At 36.4% G+C, this 26,598-nt stretch overlaps 1 protein-coding gene across 1 annotated transcript in view; it reads left to right on the forward strand.

Annotated features, from left to right (window-relative positions):
• The first annotated feature begins 3,015 nt into the window (after positions 1 to 3,015).
• Positions 3,016 to 26,598, forward strand: part of LOC150094672 (uncharacterized) — a 212,368-nt gene continuing 188,785 nt past the window's right edge. Inside the window, exons 1-2 of the mRNA XM_090411413.1 lie at positions 3,016 to 3,806; positions 20,568 to 20,675. Coding sequence (XP_090267539.1) covers positions 3,056 to 3,806; positions 20,568 to 20,675 — 859 coding nt within the window. The 5' untranslated portion in view covers positions 3,016 to 3,055. The remainder of the gene's footprint in view (positions 3,807 to 20,567; positions 20,676 to 26,598) is intronic.

Raw genomic sequence — 26,598 nt, forward strand, 5'->3', positions numbered from 1 at the left:
AGATTGTGTCAGAGGAGGCTGCCTATCTCATTTGGTTTTGATGTAGCCCTTTTGTTGGAAAGACCTGGGTTCTATTTATTATTATTATTTGACATCTCCAGGAAGTTCAAAGACTCATCAAGGGAGGGCACCTGCTCTACAACTCTGTCTCACTCAATCCAGCAACTACACCAACGCCATCTACCGCCCACCACCACTAGTACTTCCACAGACAATCACAAACATCCATGCCCACGGCAGGATCCAAACCCACAGCCCTTTGGTTGGAGAACAGATACACTAACCGCTCGGCCAACCAGGCCGGTTCTAATGCTGTCTATGACATGAAGAACCTTTATCGGACTTTTCAATCAAAAAGTTAGCTGGTCTTAAAGGGGGTGGAGGGTTTTGTTTTTTGATCCTGGCAGGTTTTTCGTGCCTCAAAACAGACAAACCAATCACTGTGAACACACGCGGATATAGAATGCTATTGGACAAGGAAGGCAATGAGAAACCACTTTGTTCTATAATAATTCCCTAGTAAAGCAGCATTGTTACCCCATCATCCACTAGGTTGATGGAAAAACACAGATTGCGCCATGGATTTGTGTGTGTGTGTGTGTGTGTGTGTGTGTGTGTGTGTGTGTGTGTGTGTGTGTGTGTGTGTGTGTGTGTGTGTGTGTTCATGCATGTAAAATTTGAAAACTGTTTGAATTTTTGAACAACCTTTCACCAGTTCACATGCTCCAAACTTTTTTCTTAAATTTGTCATAATCAGTAGCTCATTAGTACCACATATATTCCCTTTTATGATATATTTCTTCTGAAATGAAAATATCACCTGTTGCAAGATTGCATAAACACTGTTCCTATCCCAAAGCAGAATGGCTATCCTGGTTATGGACAATTTCTCTGATGCTGTCATCGAATCCAACATTCTCAAATCATCCTCTCCTCATATGCTAAGCTAGCTGCATAAAGTTATATCCCCCCCCCCAATTCTTTTCTCCTTCCTGTTTAAGTCCCTATAGTTAGAATTTTCTTCAATAATAATTACTCACTCTGCAGTTTGGGCTAATTTTCCCAAACAGTGCAGATGTTGATGATACATGCACTGGCATGTACCATCTGTGTCTTTCTTTCTATCTCTATCTTTCTATGTTCCCTTTGTAGCAGACAACAGTATATTTACTAGTCCTATTAGCCTTAATTGACACTAGACAAATTCAAGTACAGAATAATTTAAACACATACTTATTAGGTTGTGTTTCTCTTCTGATGGATTTTTCTCCAAGACCTTGTGTTTATTTTTTGTGACATGCAATCTAACTTAATAGTGTACTTAAAATATCCCATTTATCTTCTAACGAATAACTAATTCATGTTTACTTCTGCTTCTTTACCTGATCTGTTATTTTTTTATCATCAAAATTATATCCAAAAAATAATCCCAACACATCTTCAACAAATTAGTTCTTTTTATTCAGCTTGTCAATATTCCCAACATCAGGCTCTGCGACAATTCAGTTGGGATCACACGTGTAAAGTCACATCATGTAAAAGGTCGACCCCAAATAGATGGGATAAGGCACAAGACTGAGAAGAAGATCAGCTTGCCAGTATTAAATGCAACCTTCATCCACAACTTGTTCACAAATCATAAACAACAATTGGTATAATTAGTTTTACTCTGCACACAGAATATATCACTTGTTAAAATCTTTAGTCTGATCTATGTATGATTCTTGTACAAGACACTGAATGGATTAATGTATCAGATTCTTCAAATACCATTTTTAATTATTACTTTCATTATTAACATGATGAGGATATTATTATGATTAAGAATATTTTAATAATGACAGTCATATTTTTATTATTGCAGAACGACGATGGTGCACCACTAGTGTGTTTATCTCCTCGTGATGGTACTAGTGTTTGGTATCTTGCAGGCATTTTAACATACCAACACTTGTGTGGTATTTATAGACAACAGCCTGGTGTCTTCTCAAATATTTTTGCTATGAAAACATTTATAGAACTTTTTATTGGAATAAAACAGTATGGTGTTTCTCACAATAAAAACCTCTATGTTGTCCAAGTCATCGAAAATCCAACTTCATATCAGTATGATACAACTCTACCTCTTAATGGGACTATGTCATTCTCACAGTTAACTGAGCAAACGACTGGAATTAGTACTTCAGAAATACCATATATTTTAAAATCCAGTGAAGAAGATAACAAAACAACTGTAAGTGTTGAGGAAGTTGAAGACAAAACATTAACATTGGTAGAAATAACACTGTCTCCTAATCAAAATTTCACCTTATCTGATTCTCTAACTGATATTGCTAATGCTACCACTGCATCTCTTATGTTGGAAACTACAGAATCATCTACAGAGAACTCGTGGGATAATTCTGCAGACATGAGCAATTCTGATGCAAATACAACTCTTTTGAAAGAAGAAATATTTGTTGTCGGTTCTTCCAGTGCAAATCCATATCATGAATCTGAAACCATAAGTGAAACTTCAGTTAATACAGAAGAAATTCAAATTACTACAGAAGTCCAGACTATTGCTTCAACAGTCAAAATTCTTGCAACAACTGAAACTGATAAGTCTACATTAGCAGGTATTGATACTTTTAGTGATAATATTGAAAGAGTGTTCACACCAACAACATCTCCTGCCACACGTGTAGAGTCCTTATCATTAGAAAATAGTAGTCGACAAAAAGAGAATGCTACATTTGAAAGTATATTTAGCTACAGAGGTAATATGATGACACCAACTGAAGGAATTATAACTATTGATGAGATTTCCAAAGAAAATATAAATGATGATTTGGATATTTTAGATAGTAGAAATGATAGTCAGAGAAGAGTGAATATGTACAGAAAAGATGAAATAATGCATAATGACACAATGTTTGAAGAAAAAAGTTTGAACGAAACAGCAGTAATATTTTTTGAAGAACAGACAGTACAAAACAGATCTACAACTCATTTCTCAGTTGTTGAAGCAGTTACTCCGCAAAACATTATAAATATTGGGACAAGTTCTGATTCAATGTTTGAATCATTAAAAGAGGATCAACCATTAGATTCATTGGAAAGTGACTACACTGTTGGCTATGATCAACAAAGAGAGAGAATTTCAAATTTAACTACTATATCAAATGACTACAAAACAAAAATTGATTATACTTCAACCCTACAATTGGACAAATCAGATAATTCATTTACAACAGAAATCACAACAAATATACTAGTGAATGAAACTAGTTTAGGAAGATCGTTTGATGGTGATTTTCATTTCACAGAAGTTGGCAGTACTCTGAACAAAGAGACTGTTAACAGAACTAGCAATCCATCTACAGATTCATTGGTGTTAACAACGGTTGCTTGGCATATTCCTTCACTTATAGCATCAAATAACAATAAAGAGATTATTGCTGAAGAGCTAAAGTACACCGAAAATTCTAACTTGGAAGAAGAAAATGACACACAGACTGAAGAAAAAGATTCACTGTCAGAAAAATTCAAGGCTTCTACAACAGTTGATCAGGAGGTATTAGAGCCATTTACTGATTTATCTAATGTTACAGAACCATCAGTAATAAAACATATGAATTCGTCAGTGGTACAGACCACTTTTCATATGTTGAATTTATCTGATATTGAAATTAAAGATAAAACCAAAGATTCCATACTGTCACATGTTGCACAAATTGGAAGACAAAAAGATAAAAATATTTCATGGCTGTCTGATGATAAGCTTTTTTCAGAAATTTTAACTTTGGATAACTCCTGTGAACCAGGTTAGTGATTATTTTAATATTAACAGTGTTCCTTAGCTTTTCATTATTTACTTTGTCTGTAATATTTGATATTGCTAAAAGGAAATAATTCCTGCATATCATAATTGCTATATATTGGCTGAAGTTTTATAATAAATCCCTATATGAACCAACAGTGGGAAAGATTTTGTTTACTTTCTCAGCTTTCAGAAATTCTCGTGCTTACCCGTTCATGAACAGGGAAAAGAATAGTTACCTTATTCATCCTCTAATGTTATAATGAGCTAACACTCTCTGGTCTGAATTTCTGCAATTGCCTGTTGCCTAAGATAGTTAGCCTTACTCATAATAACTCAATAAATTGCATTTCTTCTCTTCTGTGGGCTTCTTTATCTGTTCATTGTTTGTTCTTATAATTAAAATCATCTATAATCCTTTGTGCTTCATTCATCCAAGGTAATTTGCCATAACATTTTGTAATCACTCACATCTCAACTCCTAATCTATATCAGCACTCCACTATATTTTACCCAGTTGGTCTCTAATCCATTGTTTCTTGTGTCATCGTTGCTATCCTCTATCTGAACAGCTTTCATAGCTCAGGCAGTAATAGTGTGAAGCTCTTTACCCCAAATGACCTGGGTTCAATAGTGTACAGTGTCATAGTGTACAGAGATGGCAGGGTTTCTCCTCTTGAAACTGGTTTTTCATGTTGAAGCCACTTGTTTTACATATCAAAATGATCAGAAGAACACATATATGGGTGTTCTTCTGATCATTTTGCATGAAAAATAGGTAAACTGGCCACAAGGGCACATGTAATTAACACGTTCGCTGCCACGCTCCTCTGGCATAGTTTGTTACTGCATGCCAAGCATTTTCACTTCTTCAAGATCAGTACGAGTAATCTCATAGTTAATGGTAATCGACATACGAGTATATTCATAGTTGGCTTATGAGGCTCATATACCATCTACAAGTATACACATGTTCGCTGCTATGCTCCGCACGCCAAGCACTTTCACTTCTTCAAGGCCAGTACGAGTAATCTCATTGCCAGCAGCAATCAACATACGAGTATATTTGTAGTTGGCTTGTGAAGCTCATATGCCAACTACGAGTATACTCGTAGTTGGCAGCGAACGTGTTAACAGATGTAATACACTGGCCTCATAGTCTTAGTTGCTTTGGCCATAATTCCAAAACAACACAACCACCAATTCCTTATTCCTAATCATCATTCTGTGTATGTCATAATAGTTGCACTATTATGATTAGCAACAGTCCCATTCCTTTTATATCTGGAAGATGTGGTCCATCATCACCTTATCTTCATTTTATGGAATATGCAGAAGAGTTCACTTTGCCTTTGACCTCATTATTTAATGTGAATCTTGCAATTAAGGAAGACTCCAAAGCAGTTGAATGAGGACAAAATAGCATACATATGTGGAGATAACACAAATATACTTAAATAGTCAACTTGATTACATTATTCTTGTAGTACTTAGGGATGATGCTAGCAGCATTCTTTAAAGTGGCAGTGTTGAGAATGCATTGTTCAGATAAGTCTTTATTTTTAGCAAATACAATATATCAATAATCATTACTGGTGGTATTTTCGTAATTTTTGACTGTGTGGTTGAGTGTTTAATTGTGAATTTTAATGCAGGATAGTATTTAAAAAGCATTTGTCACCAATGCATATGAGAAAAATGGCAGCTAAGACTTTGATATTCAATGATTTCAATATGAGGGATTTAGTACAATATAATGTTTTTGTATTAAATCCCTCATGAATGCTGAGAATGAATAGTTTGTGCTATGAAAGCAAGAATGGAGTTAGTCGATCAGAAATGTTTTATGAGTGAGTGCAAAAAATGCAAGTTATGGCAGAAGTGGAAGAATGAAGTAACTAATAGTAATGATTTAAGGCAGAATAGTGAAAGTGTTGTAGAATATATAGTAGGAGTGAATGATGGTGTATGAAATATGAATAAGAGTATGAAAGAAGTGATTGAAAATAACGTAGATGATGAGGTTGCAGGAAAGAAATAGTGGTTACTTAGAACCCATCAGAGGACAAAATGTGAGCTCTCTAGTGACTGGAGAAACAGAACTGAGAAGATGGGCCATAATTGCTAATTATTAAATGAGAAGATTGTGCTGTTTTAGATGTATGGAATGAATTTGATAGATGAAAGAGCTTGTATATGACTGATAGACTGTATTTGAATGATTTTGGAGAGAACTGTTTGGAGAAAGTGTTGTTCATTGAGAGATTAAAAGAGAAAAATCAGGAAAACTAGAGATTATGGAGGATGCAATCAAGCATGCATCTAGCCAACCCTTGGACAAATGAATGTGAGTGCAGAAATCACCATGAATAGCTGGGTGCATTTTCCCAGGATTTGAATTGGAATGGGTTGGTAATGACATTATGCAGAGGTAACTCTAGGCCCAATGGGATGTTGATAGGCATGTGCACGAATGCCAGAGGTATCAGAAATAAAGTAGAGGAGTATTTGGCATTGATCAGCTTGAGGCAAAAATTATCAGCGATCACTGGTTGATAGAGACTGCTGTAGTGACAGGAATAGATTGTAAGTGATATTGTATTTTCAGAGAAGATAAGAGGGAATGGAGGGAACAGGTAATGATAGCTGAAGAACTTCAACCATCAAAAACAGAAGTTAAGGAGAATTTTAGATCTGAGGTTGATGGTTCATTTGAGGCTGAGATAGAGGTTAGTAGGACAAAATAGTTGATTGCTGCTATAAACCTAGGGGTCCAGAGGAAGATGTGGATGCCATGCATTTTCAGATTAGCACAATGTGAGTGCAGACTGAGGAATTTATCATGGGAATTTCAACTATGAAGATATAGATTGGAAGGAGAAAAGATCACATGGTGAAATGGAATATATAAGTTACTAAAGGATAACCACCTGAAAGAGCATGTGAATAGAGGAGACCTGGGGTTTGAGAGTGTTGGATCTGGTAATAGCATCCAAAAGTCATATCCATAACTACAATGGCAACTCCACCTCTGAATGGAGAAAGTGACTATATAGTCTACTGGGAGATGTTGCTCAACATGTGGAATTCTCAGTCAAGAAAGGGTTTATGTGGAACTACAAAGTTGTTGATTATGATAAACTTAAGTGGCAGCTCTGAGCATGCCATGGCATAAAGAAGCTGTAAGGAAAGATGTCAATAGTGCATGGGAAGTGGTCAGGGATTGTTTGAATGGAATAGCATGCCAAAGGGCAGGAGGATAAACTGAGCAGGGATTAAATGAATGAATAATGATAACAAAGCAGGAACTGCAAAAAAAGAAAGAAAAAGAAATCATTGTAGAGGGAATATAAACAAAATTGTATGTGCATGCTCATGAGCAATACGAAGTGCAGACAAGAAAGATGACTAATATAAAATGGTAAACTAAATTCTCTCACATTATGAGAGAAAATCATCTAAACAAGCCAAAGTAAATCCAAAGAAGTTTTTTTCATCATGCAGCAAGTAAGAGAAAGAATAATTATGGAGGGATAACTTTACTTAGTACTAGTGGTAAGAAAGTCACAGAAGCAGAAGAAATGGTTGAACTACTAAGTGGTCAGCAAGAGTATATCATTCAGGTAGAAACTTTGCAGTTATTGATGTGACAGAGGTTGATGTGAGAAATGAGATATAGTAATCTTTTTACAGTTTTCCTCTGCAAATAGGATATAGGTAAATATTAATGGAGCAGTTCATAAAGGTATTTCATCCTTGTGAATATGACATCATGCAGAGTTTGACAGCAATGAAGGGGAGGAGGAACAAGAGGTTAATGGGGAACTGAGCAAAGCTAATGTTAATAGTGCTGTGGGACTTGATGATATAATCACCATTTGAATCCCATATTGGGTCCAGTTCCAAAAGAATTGAATAAAGGCAAGATTGTACTGCATCATAAGGGAGATGACAGAAGTGAAGCTTGAAGTTATAGACCAATCTATTTGTCAAGTGTTGTTGTTGTTAAAGTGCTAGAGAGGATAGTGAGAACTAGGATCCATAATTGGATTGACAACAGTGGTATTTTCTTTGATGGGCAGCACACATTTGCTAAAGAAAGATCATGTTTTATTAATCTCCCTACTTATTACAATAAGGTGACAGGTGAATTGGACAAGGAAGATGAATACACAGTTGTATACTTCAATTTCACAAAGGCTTTTGGTGGGTTGCCACATGATAAGTAGAAAGTTAAACTAAAACAGATGATGTTAGATTAGTGCATTGGATTGGAGATCAACTGTCCGATGGGTATCACGAAGTCGTGTGTCCTCAAAATTTTAGCAATGATATCCCAGAAGAGGAAAGTCACTAGTGGTGTATTTGAGGGCCATTGCTGTTGAACCTGTATGTGGATGATATTGGGTAAGTTTTGAATGGAGATATTCAGTTGTTTGCAGATGATGCAAAGCTTTGAAGAACTAAGAGAAGTAGAGCATGTGTTGTTACTTTACATGAGGACTTGAATAGACTCAGTGTATGGGCACAGGAGTGGGTTTTAAATGTCACAAAGTATAAGGTTTTAAAATTTGGAAAACAAAGATGAGATAAGAGATCTGTGTGTGATAATGGTTAGCAATCTAAAGTTCTTTCGATATGCTGCAAGTAAAAGAAAAAAATATATGGCAGAATGATTTTAAGGAATGCTGAACGTAGAAAGGTAACTAAATCAGTAGAAATAGTAGAATTACTAAGTGAACACGTTGCAAGAGTATATCATCCAAGTGGTGATATTACAGGAATGAGGGAATCGATGGCTTATACAGGAACTCAGGTGAATGAAATACAGGTAAATAGCATATTACAGAACCTAAATGTGAATACATCTGTGGCATTGGATGGTATACCAGCTTGAGTCTTACGAGAAGCGGAAAAGAATTGTCAGCACCCTTGACTATATTTTTTAATCTGGGTTGCAGCTCTGGGTTATTATTATTATTATTATTATTATTATTATTATTATTATTAAACAAGACCTCATGGAGTCAAAGACTCATCTAGGAGGTCCTTTTATCTCACACACATCTCATCATACCGGGTCTTAAACACATTCAAACTCCCTGCAGACACCACACTCTCAGGCAAGGCATTCCAATCATTCACAACTCTGCACGAAAAAAACCTGCCTCTCACTCCCCTACTCACACCCTCTTTATACAGTTTCCAGGGATGACCTCTGGTTCTCCCCTGATCTCCCACTATTCGCTGTAGAACTTCTCCACCATTGATCCTATAGCAACCCCTTACCAACTTGTAGGTCTCTATCATATCTCCCCTCTTCCTTCTCTCCACTAGTCTCTGCAAATTACATCTTTTCAATCTTTCCTCATACTCGACATTCCAGAGGTCAGAAACTACCTTAGTCAGTCGCCTTTGGACCCTTTCCAACATCTCTTCATCCTTCTGAAAACCAGGTGACCAAATCTGGGCACAATAGTCCATGTGTGGCCTAATCAAAGCCTTATACAATGGAACAAGAATCTCCCTACTTCTACATGTCAGTGTCCTCCTCATCATTCCCAGAAGTCTTTGCGTTGTCTTCACAATTTTGGCGATGTGACCCCTAAATTTTAGATCCTTATCCACTATCACTCCCAGATCTCTTATTTCCTCTACTTCCAACAATATATTTTCACCAAGCATAAATTCTGCATCCCATCTTTGTTTTCCAAATTTTAAAACCTTACATTTTGCAACATTGAACTCACATCCCCATTTGCTTGCCCAATCACTCAATTTATTCAAGTCTTCTTGCAAGGCCACAACATCTTCACTACTCTTTATGGTTCGTCCCAACTTTGCATCATCTGCAAACAACTGAATATCTCCATCCAAATCTTCGCCAATATCATTAATATACAAGTTAAATAGTAATGGCCCTAAAACAGATCCCTGAGGCACTCCACTAGTGACTTTCCTTTTCCTGGATATTGCACCCCCATACACAACTTGTTGATACCTATCAGATAGCCAGTCTCCAATCCAATGCACTAATCTAATATCCAACCCCATCTGCTCTAGTTTGACTGTCAACTTATCATGAGTCACTCTATCAAAAGCTTTTGCGAAATCCAAGTATATTACTGTGTATCCTTCTCCTCTGTCCAAGGAAGCAGTCACTTTATTGTAATAAGTAAGTAGATTACTAAAACACGACCTCCCTTTAGCAAATCCATGCTGTCCATCAAAGATTATACCATTGTTGTCAACCCAACTCTGGATTCTAGTTCTCACAAGCTTCTCCAACAACTTAACCACAACACCTGACACACAGATAGGCCTATAGTTTGATGCCTGAGTTCGATCACCTCCTTTATGAAGTGGCACAATCTTGCCCTCCTTCCACTCTTTAGGGACTTGACCAAGTGCAAGACTCGTATTAAAAAAATATGTCAAGGCAGGTGTCAACTCTCTGGCACATTCCTTCAGAATACGCGGTGATATATTATCAAGTCCCACAGCCTTATTTACATCTAGTTTACTCAACTCCCCAAACACCTCTTGCTCACTTACAGTCAGTCTCTCCTCCCCATCATCAACTGCTCTTAATCTCTCCATGAAGTCACATTCACAAGATTGAAAGATCTTTATGAACTGCTCATTAAGTATCTCCACCACACATTCTGCAACAGCTGTCTTTATACCATTTCCTCCAATCAATGTCATCCTTCCATAATCATTCTTTCTTTTGCTGGCTACATATCGAAAGAACTCCCTAGGATTCTTTTTAGCTTCATTAGCTAACTGCTGTTCATACCTCTCTTTAGCTACTCTCACCAACCAAGTCACTCTCCTTGCCTGGTCTTTGTAGAACTCATGAAATTGGTTACTTCCACTTCTCTTATGCTGCCTCCACAATGCCCTTTTTCTCTGTATTGCATGCTTAATCTCTTTATTCATCCATCTCACACCTAACTTATTTAACCTTCTCACCCGTGGTATACATTTAGACATTGCATCCACTAAATATTTTTTGAAAATCCCCCAAGCTGCATTGATCTCTTTTCCAGCTAACTCCTCATTCCATGCTACACCTGCAAGCTGTCTCCTGAGCTCTTCATAATCACCCCCCTTGTAGTTCCACATATACCCTTTTTTCACAGGGGTCCTTGCACTGCTGGCAACCACCCAAGTAATCACCTCATGGTCACTTTCGCCAATTGGTGGATGATTTGATACCTCATTGATAATTACATCCTCCGATGAGATGACCAAATCCAAGACCCTTAATCCTCTTGTGCCCTCTGTTACATACTGTCTGAGGTAGTTATCCCTCAAAAACTCAAGAAACTCATTTTCTTTACTTCCAGTTGCTATCTCTTCATTCCAATCTATATTGCCATAATTAAAATCACCCATAATGATCATCCTTTTCTTATTTGCTTGGCTTATTTGACTATACATTTCACTATCACCACCATCCACATTACCAGGTCTATAACAACATCCCACCAAGTATTTGAATCTATTCACCTCTATCTCACACCATACTGCCTCAAAACCACTGGCCCCATTTCCCCCTTGCATCTCTACCTTGTATGGACATAACTCTTTCTCTATCATCAATAGCACTCCCCCTCCCTTTTTACCCCTTCTATCCTCACGAAACACATCATACCTTTCCATCTCTATTCCTGTCAGGATGTCATCCTCATCTAACCATGTCTCACTTATTCCGACAATCTCTGGGTGCACAGACGCAATTAGTGCAACCATTTCATCCGCCTTGTTTCTTATACTTCTAGCATTGGTATACAAACACAACAACTCATTTCTGGATCTACAGCTAGTTCCACTGATACCACTCACTCGATGTGATCTCTCCATGCTGGACTGGGGCCATTTCCCTTTCTGCTTCTTCATTTTAGAACCCTTTGCAATTCCATCTGTTTCCTTTTGATCCCTGATCATCCCATTACTTTCCTGCCTACACATTCTCTCACCTCCTCTTGGAGCATCCACCTTTCTCACGCTGTGTATCCCTGTCCACCCTGAGCCTCCCCGTTTCCCTGTTCCTCTTGCACACCCATTCTCTCATTATCTATACTCATACCACTCACTTCCACATTCATTTCCACTCCTTCAATCTCTCCTGTCTTACTCTCCTGCTCTTCCACATCACTCCCCTCTCGATCTGATTCATTCTCTCTATTCACTTCTCTACCTTCCAGCAGCAGTCTCTCCAAGCGACTCACACCATAACCACTCAAATGCAGTCCATCGCTCCCATACAGCTCACTTCGTCCCTCAAACTCATTCCACACATTAACAAACTGTACTCCCATCTCCTCACACATTTCAGCCAGAATATCATTCATAATCCTTGCTCTCCGCGTCATTTCACCACAATCATACCTAGGCAACACACTGACCACCCTTCCTGTCACACTATTCTCCTTTATCTTTCCAAGCAGTCTCCTGACATTCATTCTGACATGCTCCTTGTTCTCTCTCAAATCATTCGTACCAATTAATACAATTAACTCTTTTGCTCGTTCCCGCCTCATATTCAATGCCTCAATCACTCTACTCATTTTACCGCCTGGAAAACATACCTTGTGCATTTTATCCTCTAGCACACCTTTAATAATGGAGTCACCATACAATGCCACTCGCTCATCTTTTGTTAACTCTTTCATGCCATCATGATTTATTTTAATAGTTTTGACCTGCATTCTCTTAATTTCATTCCGCATCCATTTCATTTCTTGCTTCATCCAATCCAATTCACCTTCTGAACCTTGCGACACATTCATTCTATCATTAAATCTTTCTAACTTTCTAACTCTCGACCCTCTCTTCTCACTTTCCCTCTCATTCATCCTTCTTTGTTTCCGTACTTTCGGTCCAACATACGTCCAACTTTCACTGTCATTCTTCTCACTTTCACTCTCACATATCTTTCTTTGTTTCCGTACTTTCGGACTAACATGCGTCCAACTTTCGCTATCATTCTTCTCACTTTTACTGTCATTCATCTTTCTTTGGTTCAGTACTTTCGTTCCAACATGCGTCCAACTTTCGCCATCAGTCATTCTTTTTTCGCAATCATTCATTCTTTCGATTTTTTTTACTTGCGATTTCTGCACCACGCCATTTCTACTTTCATTCGTTCTCTCAATTTCGTTTCTTTCCGCCTCACTTTCGTCCCTTTTAACATCCGTTACGGTTGTCAAATCGCTCTTTTTCTTTTTTCCTGATTTTTTAACATTTTTTCGCCTGTCTTTCCTGCCATCCTCTTTCAAACGTGCACTCACGACACAATCGGTACTAGCACTTTCTGTTATCAACTTCATATTCGCATTCATCAATTCCTCGTTCAGGTCACATTTCGCACACACCCTTCTTCCATCCGCACTAAACATCCACAAATCATTTATGTAATCGAAGGAATACATATAACAGACCTCACACTTAACGAACCTACTGAAATCCAAATTAAAATCATGGAATGACAATGCAGCCGCCATTTTATTGGCGGCTGCATTGTCATTCCATGTCATTCCATGAACAGTTAGTCCTGAAGGAGTGGAAAGAGGAGGAAATAGTTCCATTACATAAAGGAGGCTCCAAGACTTCTGTTGCAAATTACTCACTGATCAGCATATCAGGAGTTGGTGTCAAAGTATTGGAGAAGTTGTTGGTCAAAAGCAAAATACAGGAATGGATAGATTGGAAATGGGATACTGTATGGGGGACAGCATGGTTTTGTGAAGGGTAGATCATGCCTCAGTAACTTGCTCACATTTTTATAACACAGCGACGGCTGAACTGGATAAGGGTAATGGATTTACACTGATACTGCTGGACTTTGCTAAGACCTTTGACAGGATACCACATGGAATTCTAATCAGTAAACTGCAGCATATGGGGATGGACATAGGGTTGGTGAGATGGATAGGAGGGTGGTTGATGGAGAGATATCAGAGTGGTTTATTCAGGAGTAGAGTCCAAAAGACTGCCTGTGACTAGTGGTGCACTGCAGGGTTCTGTTCTTGGACCACTACTGTTCAATTTGTTCATTAACGATATAGGAAAGGATCTAAGAGGAAATGTTAATTTGTTTGCTGATGATGCAAAGTTGGGTAGAGCAATAGTGAGTGCACAGGATGTCAAAATTTTGCAGGATGATTTGGATAGTTTGGAGGACTGGGCTAAGGAGAATGGATGTCAATTTAATGTAGCAAAGTGTAAGGTTATGCATTTTGGGGTGAAAAGGTTATCAGCAATATACCACATTTCTGGAACCATACTCCAGGAGATTGACGAGGCCAGGGATTTGGGAGTGTTAGTGGATAGGGAGTTGAAGTTTAGGGGGCACATCGCAAAAGTGGCTAAATCAGCTCATCAAATCACTTGTTGCTGAAAAGTACTTTAACAAGCAGAGGTTATTGTTCCTCTATATCGAGCCTTGATAAGACCCCATCTTGACTACTGTGTGCAGATCTGGGTGCCAGGGTTTCTTGGTGATGTGGAGGAGGTAGAGGATTCAGAGGCATATGACCAAAATGGTAGCTGGTCTATGGAATGAACCTTACAAGAGCAGGTTGAAGATTCGTGGATTACAGAAACTGGTTGATAAATGGAAAAGAGATGACATGATTGAGACATTCTAATTACTGAGGGGTTTTTATGAGATTAATTCAGAGGAAATTTTTCAGAACAGGTATGGTGGGAGAACTAGCAGCCATCCATAGAAACTGAGCAAGAGTAGTTAGAACTATGTTTTTTTACATGAAGAGCAGTGAATGAGTGGAATAAGCTGCCAGAGTCTGTTGTGGGGTGCCATGACTATGAGTTCAAAGCAAAGTATGATAGATACTGTGTAAATGCTGAATAGTTCTTGACATAATGTTTAGGCCCTCGATGAGTCTAAGGACTCCTTGGAGTAGTCTGGAATAATAAAATTAAATTTTATTAACGTCTGTCCTCCATGTAGTCTGAGACTGATCGATGGAGCTACACAGTGCTCATCCAACTGTGTTTTAAAATGATCCAATGTGTCAACATTCACAATACACTCAGGCAATGCATTCCATTCACCAATCACTCTCCAGGCAAAGAACCTACTCTTCACTTCCCTGCTCACACCCTCTTTATACAGTTTTCAGTGATGGCCTCTTGTTCTACCCCTCTCTCATTCTATGAAAAATCTCTTCTGTATCAATCTGATAATAACCCATAACTAGCTTATATGTCTCAATCATATCCACCCCGCCACTCTTCCTGCAATTCACAAGGGTTTCCAGTTTATATTCTCTTCATCTGTCCTCATATTCCAAAGACCACTGACAACCTTTGTGAATCTTCTCTGGACCGTTTCCAACATATCCTTGTCACCATGAAAACCTGGTGACCAAATCTGTATGCAATAATCCTCTGCATCATTGCCATTATCCAATGTGGTGTCATCACAACTTGTGCAGTGTGGCCCCTAAATTTCCGGTCCTTGTCCACCACCACTTCCAGATCTCTCATTTCCTCTACCTACTTTAAAGTCTCCTACCAAGTGTATACTCTTCATCCCATCAATGCTTACCAAATTTCAAGACCTTACACTTATGTATCAGAATTAGGGTAGCCTTCTTCAATGTTGTTGGTGCATAATTTTTCTTCAGGCATAAAGTAAATTTTGCTAAGAGTTTGTAGATTATTTCTCCACCTGTTTTTAGAAGTTCAGCTATAACTGCATCCTCACCAGCAGCTTTCCCATTTGGAAGCTTTGCATTCTCCACATAACTTCTTCTGGTAGAATCTATGGTACTTCAGCTGTTTCGTAGCATTTAATTCATCATCCTGATATAATACTGAGTAAAATTCTTCAGTTCTTTTTGCTATAGCATATCTATCTCTGGTTATGGTCCCATCTTGTAGTTTGACTGCAGCCATCTGTTATTGCTGTTCATCGATTGCTGTTTGGCTTCTTTGAGGACTACGGTTGTTTTCAATTATTTGTTGTATGAATTTACAATTGAATTTTCTTATATTTTCTGTGAAAAATTTTCTGATCGTTTTGCACAATTCAGTGTATTCAATATTATTCTGTAGATTATTTAATTGTTTCATTTCTTCATAAGCTGTTTTGTTTCTTCAGAAACTTTGTCTTATTTCTGTTCTGTGGCACCAGCTATTTCAAGTGAGCATTGTAAAAGGTTTTGGGTTATAATGTCATTACTTTCTGATGGACAGCATTGTCATCTATGAACTAAACAATAGATTTAAACATCTATAATAAGATTTTTAAATCTGTTGTTTAGTTCTTGTTGAAATATAACTTTTTTAATGTTGAGTTTGTTTCCTTTGATCTTTGAAACATATTTCTTCTTTCTTTTTGCAGTTTATTTGGATTTTACTGCTTACCCTACGATGGTCACTTCCAGTGTTGAAGGTGTTTATAACAGAGAAGTCTTGAAAATGTTTTTCTTATTGCTGAGGATAAAGTCAGTTTCACTAGTTTTCCATTTTGACTTTTCCATGTTCACTTTCTGTGTTTTTTTCTTTAAAAAGGAATTCATGATGTACAGGTTTTCTTTTTCTTCAAATTCTGTTGAACTTGCTCCTCTATAGCCTCTTGTGTCATATCCAAAATTTCCCATTGAGCTTTCATCTGATTGTTGTATGCCAATTCTTTCATTAAAGTCTCCCATTACAATTCTGAAATGATGTTTACAATTCTGAAATGATGTTTTCCTTTATTGTAGAGTTGGGATTCATCATTGATTGAAGGCTTCAATTTCTTCATCAGTATGACTTATTGTTGGTGCATAGACTTGGATGATCTTAAGAGTGTATCTTTTCGAGATTTGAACAACAATACTTACTATTTGATCAGATATACTGTCAAATTCTATTATGCTGTTCTTCAATTTTTTGTTGATCATGAATCCAACTCCACTGATTCTTTCCTTATCTTGGCCTCTATAACATGGTATGTCTCCATTTTTTAATTGAATATATATATATTTATTTATGTATAGGAAGATTGGTTTACTCAGTTGATATACATTTTTTTTTTTAATTTAATAACTAGAAACTGAGAAAAATGAAAACAAAGTTTAATAGCACAACTAGTTTCAGCTTGTATCAGCCTTCTTCAGGTGCACATTAAAAAAGAAATAACCAGTAGAACATAGGGGAAATAATTGTAAATATCACGGAAAGTTAGTGTATATATATATTCAACGTTGAAACGGTAAAGTCTGCATATTCAAAACTGTTCTCACAGTGGCTTCATTGTTGGGTGTATGCATGCGTATGGCATCTCGCAAATGCCAGTATTCAATCGTAGCACAATGACAGTCTGAAAGGTTGTAACTCAGGTTGTTGTTGAGAAGTAGGGGGTTGAGAATGATTTCTTTTTGATTCTATCATCTTTCTTTCTAATTCATTGTGGCAACAGAAAATGTTATTAGACTTGTCCCATAGGACTGTATGGATAAGGTTTTCTTCATTATAATCAGACGAGAACAGAACATGACTGGACAAAGCACTGGCTCGCATTCTCCTGTAACTGACGTCTCTCTTATGTTCTTCAATGTGTAACTTGATTGATTTCTCTGTTTGGCCAAAGTATGGTATATCACAGCTGCACCAAATCTGGTAAACACCGGGATATTTAAGGTTGTGATGTCTAGGTTTCGGACAGCTTACTAAGGAGCAGATTTTCGGAAGAGGAGTAAATAAAGTTCTTATGTTGTATTTCCTAAGAACCTTGGCCAATTCTAATGAAGAAAACCTCAGCCATACAGTCCTATGGGACAAGTCTAATAACATTTTCTGTTGCCACGATGAATTAGAAAGAAAAGTAATAGAATCAAAAGAAACCATTCTCAACCCCCTACATACATATCGACAACAACCTGAGTTACAACCTTTCAGACTGTCATTATGCTACGATCAAATACTGGCTTTCGCGAGATGCCATATGCATGCATACACCCAACAATGAAGCCAACAAGAGAACAGTTTTGAATGTGCTGACTTCAACATTGAATATATATACACTAACTTTCCGTAATGTTTACAATTATTTCCTCTATGTATTCCTCCAATTATTTCACCCTTTTTTTAATATAGACATATATAACCTTAGCTTTTTACCAGTCTGATAGAACCTCACATTTCCTCCAACAGTTTATTAACATTATGAATCTTTGATGTAAATATTCTCCACCGTATTTAAAAAAACAACTTGAAGCAGAATCAACTTAAAACAACAAAAAAGAAGAACTTGGTGCAGAGTTGCCACCATTAGGAGGATGTAAAAGAGGAAGGCCTAGGATAAGATTTCCTCACAACTCAGTAAATGTATAAAGAAAAGGTGAAGGTAAGATCCATAGACCTGATCACAAGGAATGTCCCAAGATATTGATGAGGGGGACAGTGCCAATCACGAGAGGGAAAATTACAGTAGATATAATATCTTCTTATAGAATGCATCAAAATAGCCTGATATCATTTGGACAACCTTCTGTGTCATCTGTTTGTATTGCATGCGATGACAGTAGCTCTTTGGTAAATTATATTGGAGTATCTGGAGCACTTGCTAACCATAGTTCAAGTAATTATTGGTTAGCTAATCAGAAACTTCAGTTAGAGGTACCAATAAAAGGCATTTGGAAGGAGTTTAATGCTTGTAAAGGGAAGAAAGAAGCCTCCGCACTCAATAGCCAATCAGTTCTACTGACTAGGCTGGAGTGGAGTGTTGCTCCAGTTATCCATCCATCTAATACATAGTGCTAATTGTCAGACTCAAGTTGCTGCAGAGCTACAGTCCTGTGAAAATGGCCCTACATTGTCTGGAAATAGTAATTGATGAAGTTGGAAAGGAAGCAGAATGCATGATAGTTGAATTGAGGACAATGAATAGAAATATTAGGAGTCTTGAGAACAGTTTAGTTGATGTGACAAGAACAAGAATGGGTTGGAGAGAGAGAGAGTCAGATGAATGTGAGAGCAAGGGAGAGAGTGGAATTGACAGGAAGTTGAGACAATGAAAGAACATTAGAAAGAGAGATAATGCTGTGAAAGTGGGGAAGAAATGAAAAGTGTGATAAGAAGGAATGACAGGCATAATGTGTGGTGATTCCATGATTCAGGGTGTGCAGAGTAACATGTTCGAAGAGCGCTTTTCTGGTGGAACTGTATAGAGGATGACTTTAGCAATGAAAAGAGAACAGAATTTGAAGGATATGATAGTAATGGCTGGTACTAATGATTTGAGAGGCAACATTAATCGATTGGCAAAGGATCTGAGAGCAGTGTTAGACACCGTGCAACAGAAAAGTGTAAGGGATAGGGTGGTGAGCATGCTTCCTTCGTTTGAAATGCAGAGTTAAGTAGAAGAGCGGTGATAATGAATGATATGATTGCAAGAATGTGTAGGAAAAGAAGTCTAGAATATGTTGATATTTGGAGTGCATTTGGTGGTAGCGGAATGCTGTATGCAAAAGGTGGGTTGCATCGAGGGACATAAGCTTTTAGAAAGATTGCTGTTCTCTGATCAAGTGGAAGTGTTTGGACAGAGAAACTAGAATTGATAGGATTGAGAACAGGAAGTGCAGCCTCATCTAAGGATGAAGAGTTTGGGTGTGAGGAAAGTTGTCCAATTGGTGGTAATATAGAGGAAGGTATTGAAGAGTCACATCAGAGAAGTGATGTTTGTAGGTATGTAGAACCAGAAATAATTTCTTATGTATGTTTACTAATACCAGAAGTACTCAAAATAAAGGGAATGAAATTGTCACATTGAGTTTATTTGTCCCACAATTGTTGGTATAAGCGAGACATGATTAAATGAGGATGATATCACATCCTAATAGGAATAGAGATGAATAGAATTAAAGGTCTCAATTTAAAAAAAAAATTAATAAGATTGTTATATGAAATTGTGAATTAATACCTATAATTTATTCATCACTCTGATGAAATTTACCTCTCTTTAACGTTTAGCAATGTAACTTGTTCTACTTTTGAATGATCAATCGTTGATATTCCACCTTGTAAAAAACTGTTCCTATGTAGCCACTGAGGATAGTCTGTTAGTTTCAGACTGAAATATTTGGCAAACATTAAAATATTCTTGTGTTAACGTGTCTATAATTCCTAAATTTATTATGGTCTAACCAAGTGGGGAAAAATAAAAACTTCCAATTAGCAGGAATACTTCTTCTAGTATGGACTTTGACTTTTAGCTATTATCTATCATTGTTAATTCTGGAAGGATTAACACTGACAGTTATGCAGTGCTTCCTATATTCTGTCTATTTTACAAATGCATACTTGTTTCAACAAATAGCATAGCATATCATATCATACTATAATAGTGTTATTGTGATATGCTTTGAAGAAAATGATGTGTAAAACTTTGATCTTTTAGTCCCAATTTTAGTGCACTTGAACAGCTTTGTGATGAACGTTGGCTACAGACCATTCCAGTGTATCCAGAGGTGATATTTGAAGAAAAATTATTTCAAATATCAGACACATAGTATCACAGATTAGTGTGAGAGAATGCCTAGAAAGGTCCTCTGGAACAAAGAAAGTTATGATGCAGTTTAGCTTTCTCTGAAAATATACTCATTGCATATATTATAACAACATTGATTAATCTGCTTATAATATATAATCTTATAATCTAAGCATTTACAATTCATAAGCGAGGAAATGTTGATTTCAGAAAATATTAAAATCAAAACAGAACCATATTGAATTTGTTTTTCAGGTTTTCTATCATGCAATGATACAAATGGTATACAAGACTGCATTGCCTTAAGATTCAGATGTGATTCATTGGAAGACTGCATTGATGGTACAGATGAAAAAGAATGTGGTAAGTTTTATTCAAATGAATAGGTATCATTTTATCACACCTTTTATATGACTCTTAAACAATGCCCTCCTTTATAACGTATTACAGACTGCATCCTCACCTATTTCTCCTCCATGTCACATAACATAAAATAATTAAAATTAAATTGCTGCACTGATTTAGACATGTGTTGGATATATATCTAATGAGGAACTTTAATGATTTATTAGTGACACAGATGTAAAACAATGAATGTTTTAATCAAATATCTTGGTAATTATATGAAGAGCCAAAGGCTTCAATTCGGTGACATGAACTTATTTAAGTTAAGGGATATTACATCCCATGTTGTTTCTTAGTCGATTAAGAAACTCAAAGAGTTTCATGCCGAATATAGAAACTATGTAAAGTTCGGCGATTCCAAGCATAAGCAAATACCTGAATAGTGCAACACCTGACCCATTTGGTAGTGCAAACTGAGGCAACTCATAGCAAGGGTGGAGCAAGTTCTGATCACTATTCTTGGTATTTACCCATAATGTGAACTTAGCTCCTAGGAGCTGCATTACTGTTCTACATTATGAGAGACGGTCACTACCCAGACCAGTTTCAACCTTTATTGGGGTCTCATCAGTGAGTAGGTAGAGCTAGTTAATACCAAGTTTGTAGCGAACAGAACTTGCATCCCTTCTATGATAATTGCCAAGAAGGTGTCCTAATAAATTACTAATTATATGAAGAGCCAAAGGCTTCAATTCGGCGACATGAACTTATTTAAGTTAAGGGATATTACATCCCATATTGTTTCTTAGCCGAATAAGAAACTCAAAGAGTTTCATGCCGAATATAGAAACTATATAAAGTTTGGTGATTCCAAGCATAAGCAAATACCTGGATAGTGCAACACCTGACCCATTTGGTAGTGCAAACTGAGGCAACTCATATTCAACTATATTCGGCATGAAACTCTTTGAGTTTCGTATCAGCTAAGAAACAATATGGGATGTAATATCCCTTAACTTAAAAAAAATATATTTTGGCTTTACAGTAACTGATTTATTTTCTGTGAAAAAGAAAGCAATGTAAACAAGTAATTTGAATAAGTAAAACTCTGATCTTGACATTTCCTATCTTTAGCATGCACCATCTTGTTCTTTACCAGTTTTTATCTTCAACAGTTTTTCCTAGCTTGTTCACAAATAAATAAGACTCTCCTTGACATCAACAAGTAGGGAAATTCCTCTATGAACCACCACATGAAATTTTATTTCCCTTTCTATAAATTAGTATACAATGAGAGTTGTACTGTATGTGCCATGCAGGAAATTGAATCCTATCATCCATGAGGGGGGTGGGGGAAGGAAAGGTTTTTTTGCTATTTATTTCAAATGAAAGCATCATTAATTTATTTAATTTCAATTTTTGCAGTGTCAGCAGTAATTCTGATAATGCAACAAATTTATATGTTAGAACTACAGTAGCTGATCCATCAAATTCTAAAAATGAGTTTGAAAAATCTCATTTTCAAATCATATCCAGTATACATTCTCCAAATTACTACTCTCATGGGTAGTTTCTGGTATATCTAAGATTCCTTGTAAAAAACAAAGATGTAGTTGGTCTTTAGGGGAGCAGATAAGGACAGCCAGTTTTAAGTGGAGATTTGAATGTAATGCAGAAATTATAATTTTTCTGATGTTCTTCAGATACAAAGAGGAAAATTAGATTCTTTATGTAGAGAGGGTTGGGAATGTCAGAAAAAGGTTAAGTATTTTATTAATTCATTAGGAATTATAGCCATAAGATGTGATGTATATGGCTGATATCAACTGGAAAGGATGCCTCATCAGAACATATTGATGGCTCTCTTAATTAAGGTTCCTCCTTCTCTTGCTGTATGGTATTATATACGAGGGTGGTCTGAAAAGTTCTCAGCCTTGACCATAGCTGGCAACACTACCGGGAAGATTTTTTTTTCTAAGTTGGTACATCTGTCACAAGCATCCATGTGAAATTGCAAGTCATTCTATCAAGTAGTTTGCTTTTATACAGCTGTCTGAAGCAAAAGTGTTGTCGGTATCCCTTGAAATGGATAAAATTAAGTATCGTGCAGTTATAAAATTCTTTGTAAAAGAAGTTTAAAGCCAAAAGAAATTCATTCGAAGTTCATGAAAGCTTATGGGCACTCTTCTCCTTCATTTTCGCCAATTAAGAAATGGACTGCCAAGTTTAAACACAATTAGCTTTATTAGTTTATTATTTATTACTTTATTACTTACTTATTTGCAGAGGTGATACCCTCCTATACACAGCAACCTACAATGACTGAACTTGTTTACAAGTTGCCTAACTTGTTCAGCTCTATTATCATAATGAGTGTATGAATGACATAACCAGATGCTTTTTGAAAACACTCATAAGAATTCGAAATTAGTTTGTAATGAAGGAAAGAAACTGTGTCTTAATGTAATCAATAATAATTTAAAAATGCATTACCTCTGGGGGTGGTTACTTTCAGTTCCAACAGTAAAGCAAGTAATGCCTGGTTGTACTTCTGGTAAGCATATTGCACTAGCACTTTCACTAAATAACAGAGCCTCCTTTAGTCGAATCAATACAAGATCATAATCTCTGAGAAAATTTGATCGAAACTTTGAAGAATGCAGATGAAAGACAGATGAATGCAGAGATAAGCATTTCATGGTTAGGTTTTTCAAACTCATTTTTAGAATTTGATGGATCAGCTGCAGTAGTTCTAACATATAAATGTGTTGCATTATCAGAATTACTGCTGACACTGCAAAAATTGAAATTAAATAAATTAATGATACTTTCATTTGAAATAATTAGCAAAAAACTCCCCCCCCCCCCAATTAAAATGACAAACCTCAAGCATGACACTATTTATTAATAATTCTATCCCACTTTCTGGATGCAAAATTATTAAAGCTATTAGAACACTTCCTTTTCAAGTAAGCATATGGTACTTGCACGATTTAAATAAGCAGCATGCTTTAAGCTAAATCAAAAGTTATGCTTCTACAAAATATGCCATATTATAGTGTTAAAGATATGTTTTCAAGGTATTATTGTTAATTAATAACATCTTCATAAAGTTAACAAACTTAATGCAGAAGGTTTCACTCGACTAGCAATACATGCATCTATCACACTGAACCTAACATACATTCTTACTCGTATCATTTATAATATACTCTGACAACTCATTTCATTTAACACACCCCCCCCCCCCCAAAAAAAAAAAAAATCCCACTAAGGCAACTTTAGTCTCAACCCTCAACAAAACTGTTCCTTCTTCTATCCTTGAATGTATTAGCATACTCAATGAAGTTAGATATACTGATTTATCAAACAGATAACAGTTCTGTGTGTATTACTGGAATATATATATTATAGTTACTCTCTATCATGAAAAACAAATTTTTGTACATTTTTACATTTGTTGGTAAGGTTTAGAAATATGACCTAACATCCCAAAAATTTCTCGGCTGGAAGAACTGTGTGTTTGAGATTATATCAATACATAGATAAAGCATAAAGGACTATAATGGATAGTTAATAAGTAATTACAATATTAGAGAAATAAGTTTTGCTAAATAAAAAAAAATAATAATAAAAATTATCTTGAATATGAAAAACTGTTGAAGAGGGTTCAGAGATGACGGATTTAGTTGGTTTCTGGCTCTAGAATGTGGAGTATGAGGAACAGATTAAGAGAATGGAAATTGCAGAGCCTAGTGAATAGAAAGAAGAGTAAGACAGGGAATGATCGAGACATATAAGTTGTTTTCCCTGTCTCCAGATTAATGTGGATGAGATTTTTCATAGAAGGTCTGGAGACAGGGAAAACAAGAGCCATCCCTTGAAGCTGCATAAGAAGGGTGAGGGGATGAGGAGTAGATTTTTTTTTTCCATGTGCAGTGTGGGAGATTGGAATGCATTGCGTGAAAGTATGGTGGGTAAAGAGATAGTGAATACATTTAAGTCAAGTTATGATCAGCTGTGTGTGACCTCAAACAATGAGACTCTTGACTCCATGGAAGTCAGATAATAATAATAATCTAATCAGAATTAGCAAAAAAGTGTTTACGTCAGGAATCAAAACATAGCAGGGTGGTCTGAAAAGTTCTTGGCCTCAACCATAGATGGCAACACTATCAGCAAGATTTTTTTCTAAGTTGGTACATCTGTCATAAGCATCCATGTGAAATTGCAAGTTATTCTATCAAGTAGTTTGTTTTATACAGTTGCCTGATGCAAAAGTGTTGTCTGTATCACTTGAAATAGATAAAATTGAGTATCGTGTAGTTATAAAATTCTTTGTAAAAGAAGGTTTGACACCAAAAGAAATTCATTCAAAGTTCATAAAAGTTTATGGGCACTCTTCCCCTTCATTTTCACCAATTAAGAAATGGGCTGCCAAGTTTGAATATGGTCATATCAGCGTTGAAGATGATTTGAAGGACGTCCAAAAAGTGTAACAACACCATAAATCATTGATCAAATGCACAATATGGTATTGGATGACTGGCGAATCAAAATGCATGAAATTGCTAAATTGCTGAGACTATAGGCATTTCAAAAGAACTTGTAGGATATATTTTGCATGAAGAATTGCAAATGAAAACGCTTTGGGCAAGATAGGTGTGCCGTGCTTGCTCACCTCAGATCAAAAGCACACTCGCATGAAAATCTCTGAACAGTGCTCGGAGCATTTTAACAAAAATAAAACTGATTTTGTGCATCGATTTATTACTATGGATGAGACTTGGATTCACCATTGCACATAGGAATCCAAACGGCAGTCAAAACAGTGGACAGAAGTCAGTTGTTCAGTGCCAAAGAACACAAAGTCGGTTCCGTCAGTAAGAAAGGTCACGGCATCAGTGTTTTGGGATGCTAAAGGCATTTTGTTTATTAATTATCTTGAAAATGATAAAACAATAATCTGGGAATATTATTCCAATCTTTTAACCAGACTAGATGAAAAAATTCGTGAGAAAAGACCCGGTTTGCAGAAGAAAAAAATCATCTTTCAACAGGACAGTGCACCTGCTCACAAAGGTGTTTTGGCAATGGGAAAATTAAGGCATTATGAATTGTTGGAACATCCACCCTATTCCCCAGATTTGGCTTCTCTGACTTCTGTTTCTTCCCAAAATTAAAATCCTTCCTCATTGGTCAGCATTTTTCTTCGAATTAAGAGGTCATTGCAGCTGTAAAGGGATATTTTGTAAAGCTGTAAAGGGCATTGCAGCTGTAAAGGGATAACCACAACAAGGACGGGATAATGGCACTGGAGCATCACTGGATAAATGTATTAGTCTTAAGGGAGATTGTGTTGAAAAATAAAAATAATTTTGAAATTATAAATTTGTATTTTATGGTTATGCCGAGAACTTGTCAGACCACTCTCGTATAAACTCTCTGATGCATGAGTATAAAATGCAGGCTAGAAACGTGATAAAGCATGTAAGGAAATAAAAGTGTAATATCAGAGAGAACTGAATCAGAGTTTCATAAGGTTGAAGATAGGATGTTAACAAGGCATTATGGTTTTAATGACATATTTTTAGATAATATGCAAAAGAGTTTAATATTATTAACTTGTGTAAATGACAAGTATTTATATCTCTTGCTCTATGGTATTATATAAAAACTCTCTAATGCATGATTATAAAATGCAATCTACAAACGTATTAAGCATGTAAGTAAATAATAGTACAATATCAGAGAAAACTGAATCAGAGATGCATAAGGTTGAAGATAAGATATTAACAAGACATTATGGTTGCAATGACATATTTTTAGAGAATAGGAGAAAGAGCTTAGTATTATTAACGGGTGTAAATGACAAGGAAGTTAAGAAGAAGAAGTAAATATAAGGATGATAGGGTTGCTTTATATGGTTACTCAATCATTA

Source organism: Typopeltis vanoorti, chromosome 21 (assembly GCF_054136105.1).
Source record: "Typopeltis vanoorti isolate ZY-2024b chromosome 21, IOZ_Tvanoo_1.0, whole genome shotgun sequence".
NCBI classification, from domain to species: domain Eukaryota; kingdom Metazoa; phylum Arthropoda; class Arachnida; order Uropygi; family Thelyphonidae; genus Typopeltis; species Typopeltis vanoorti.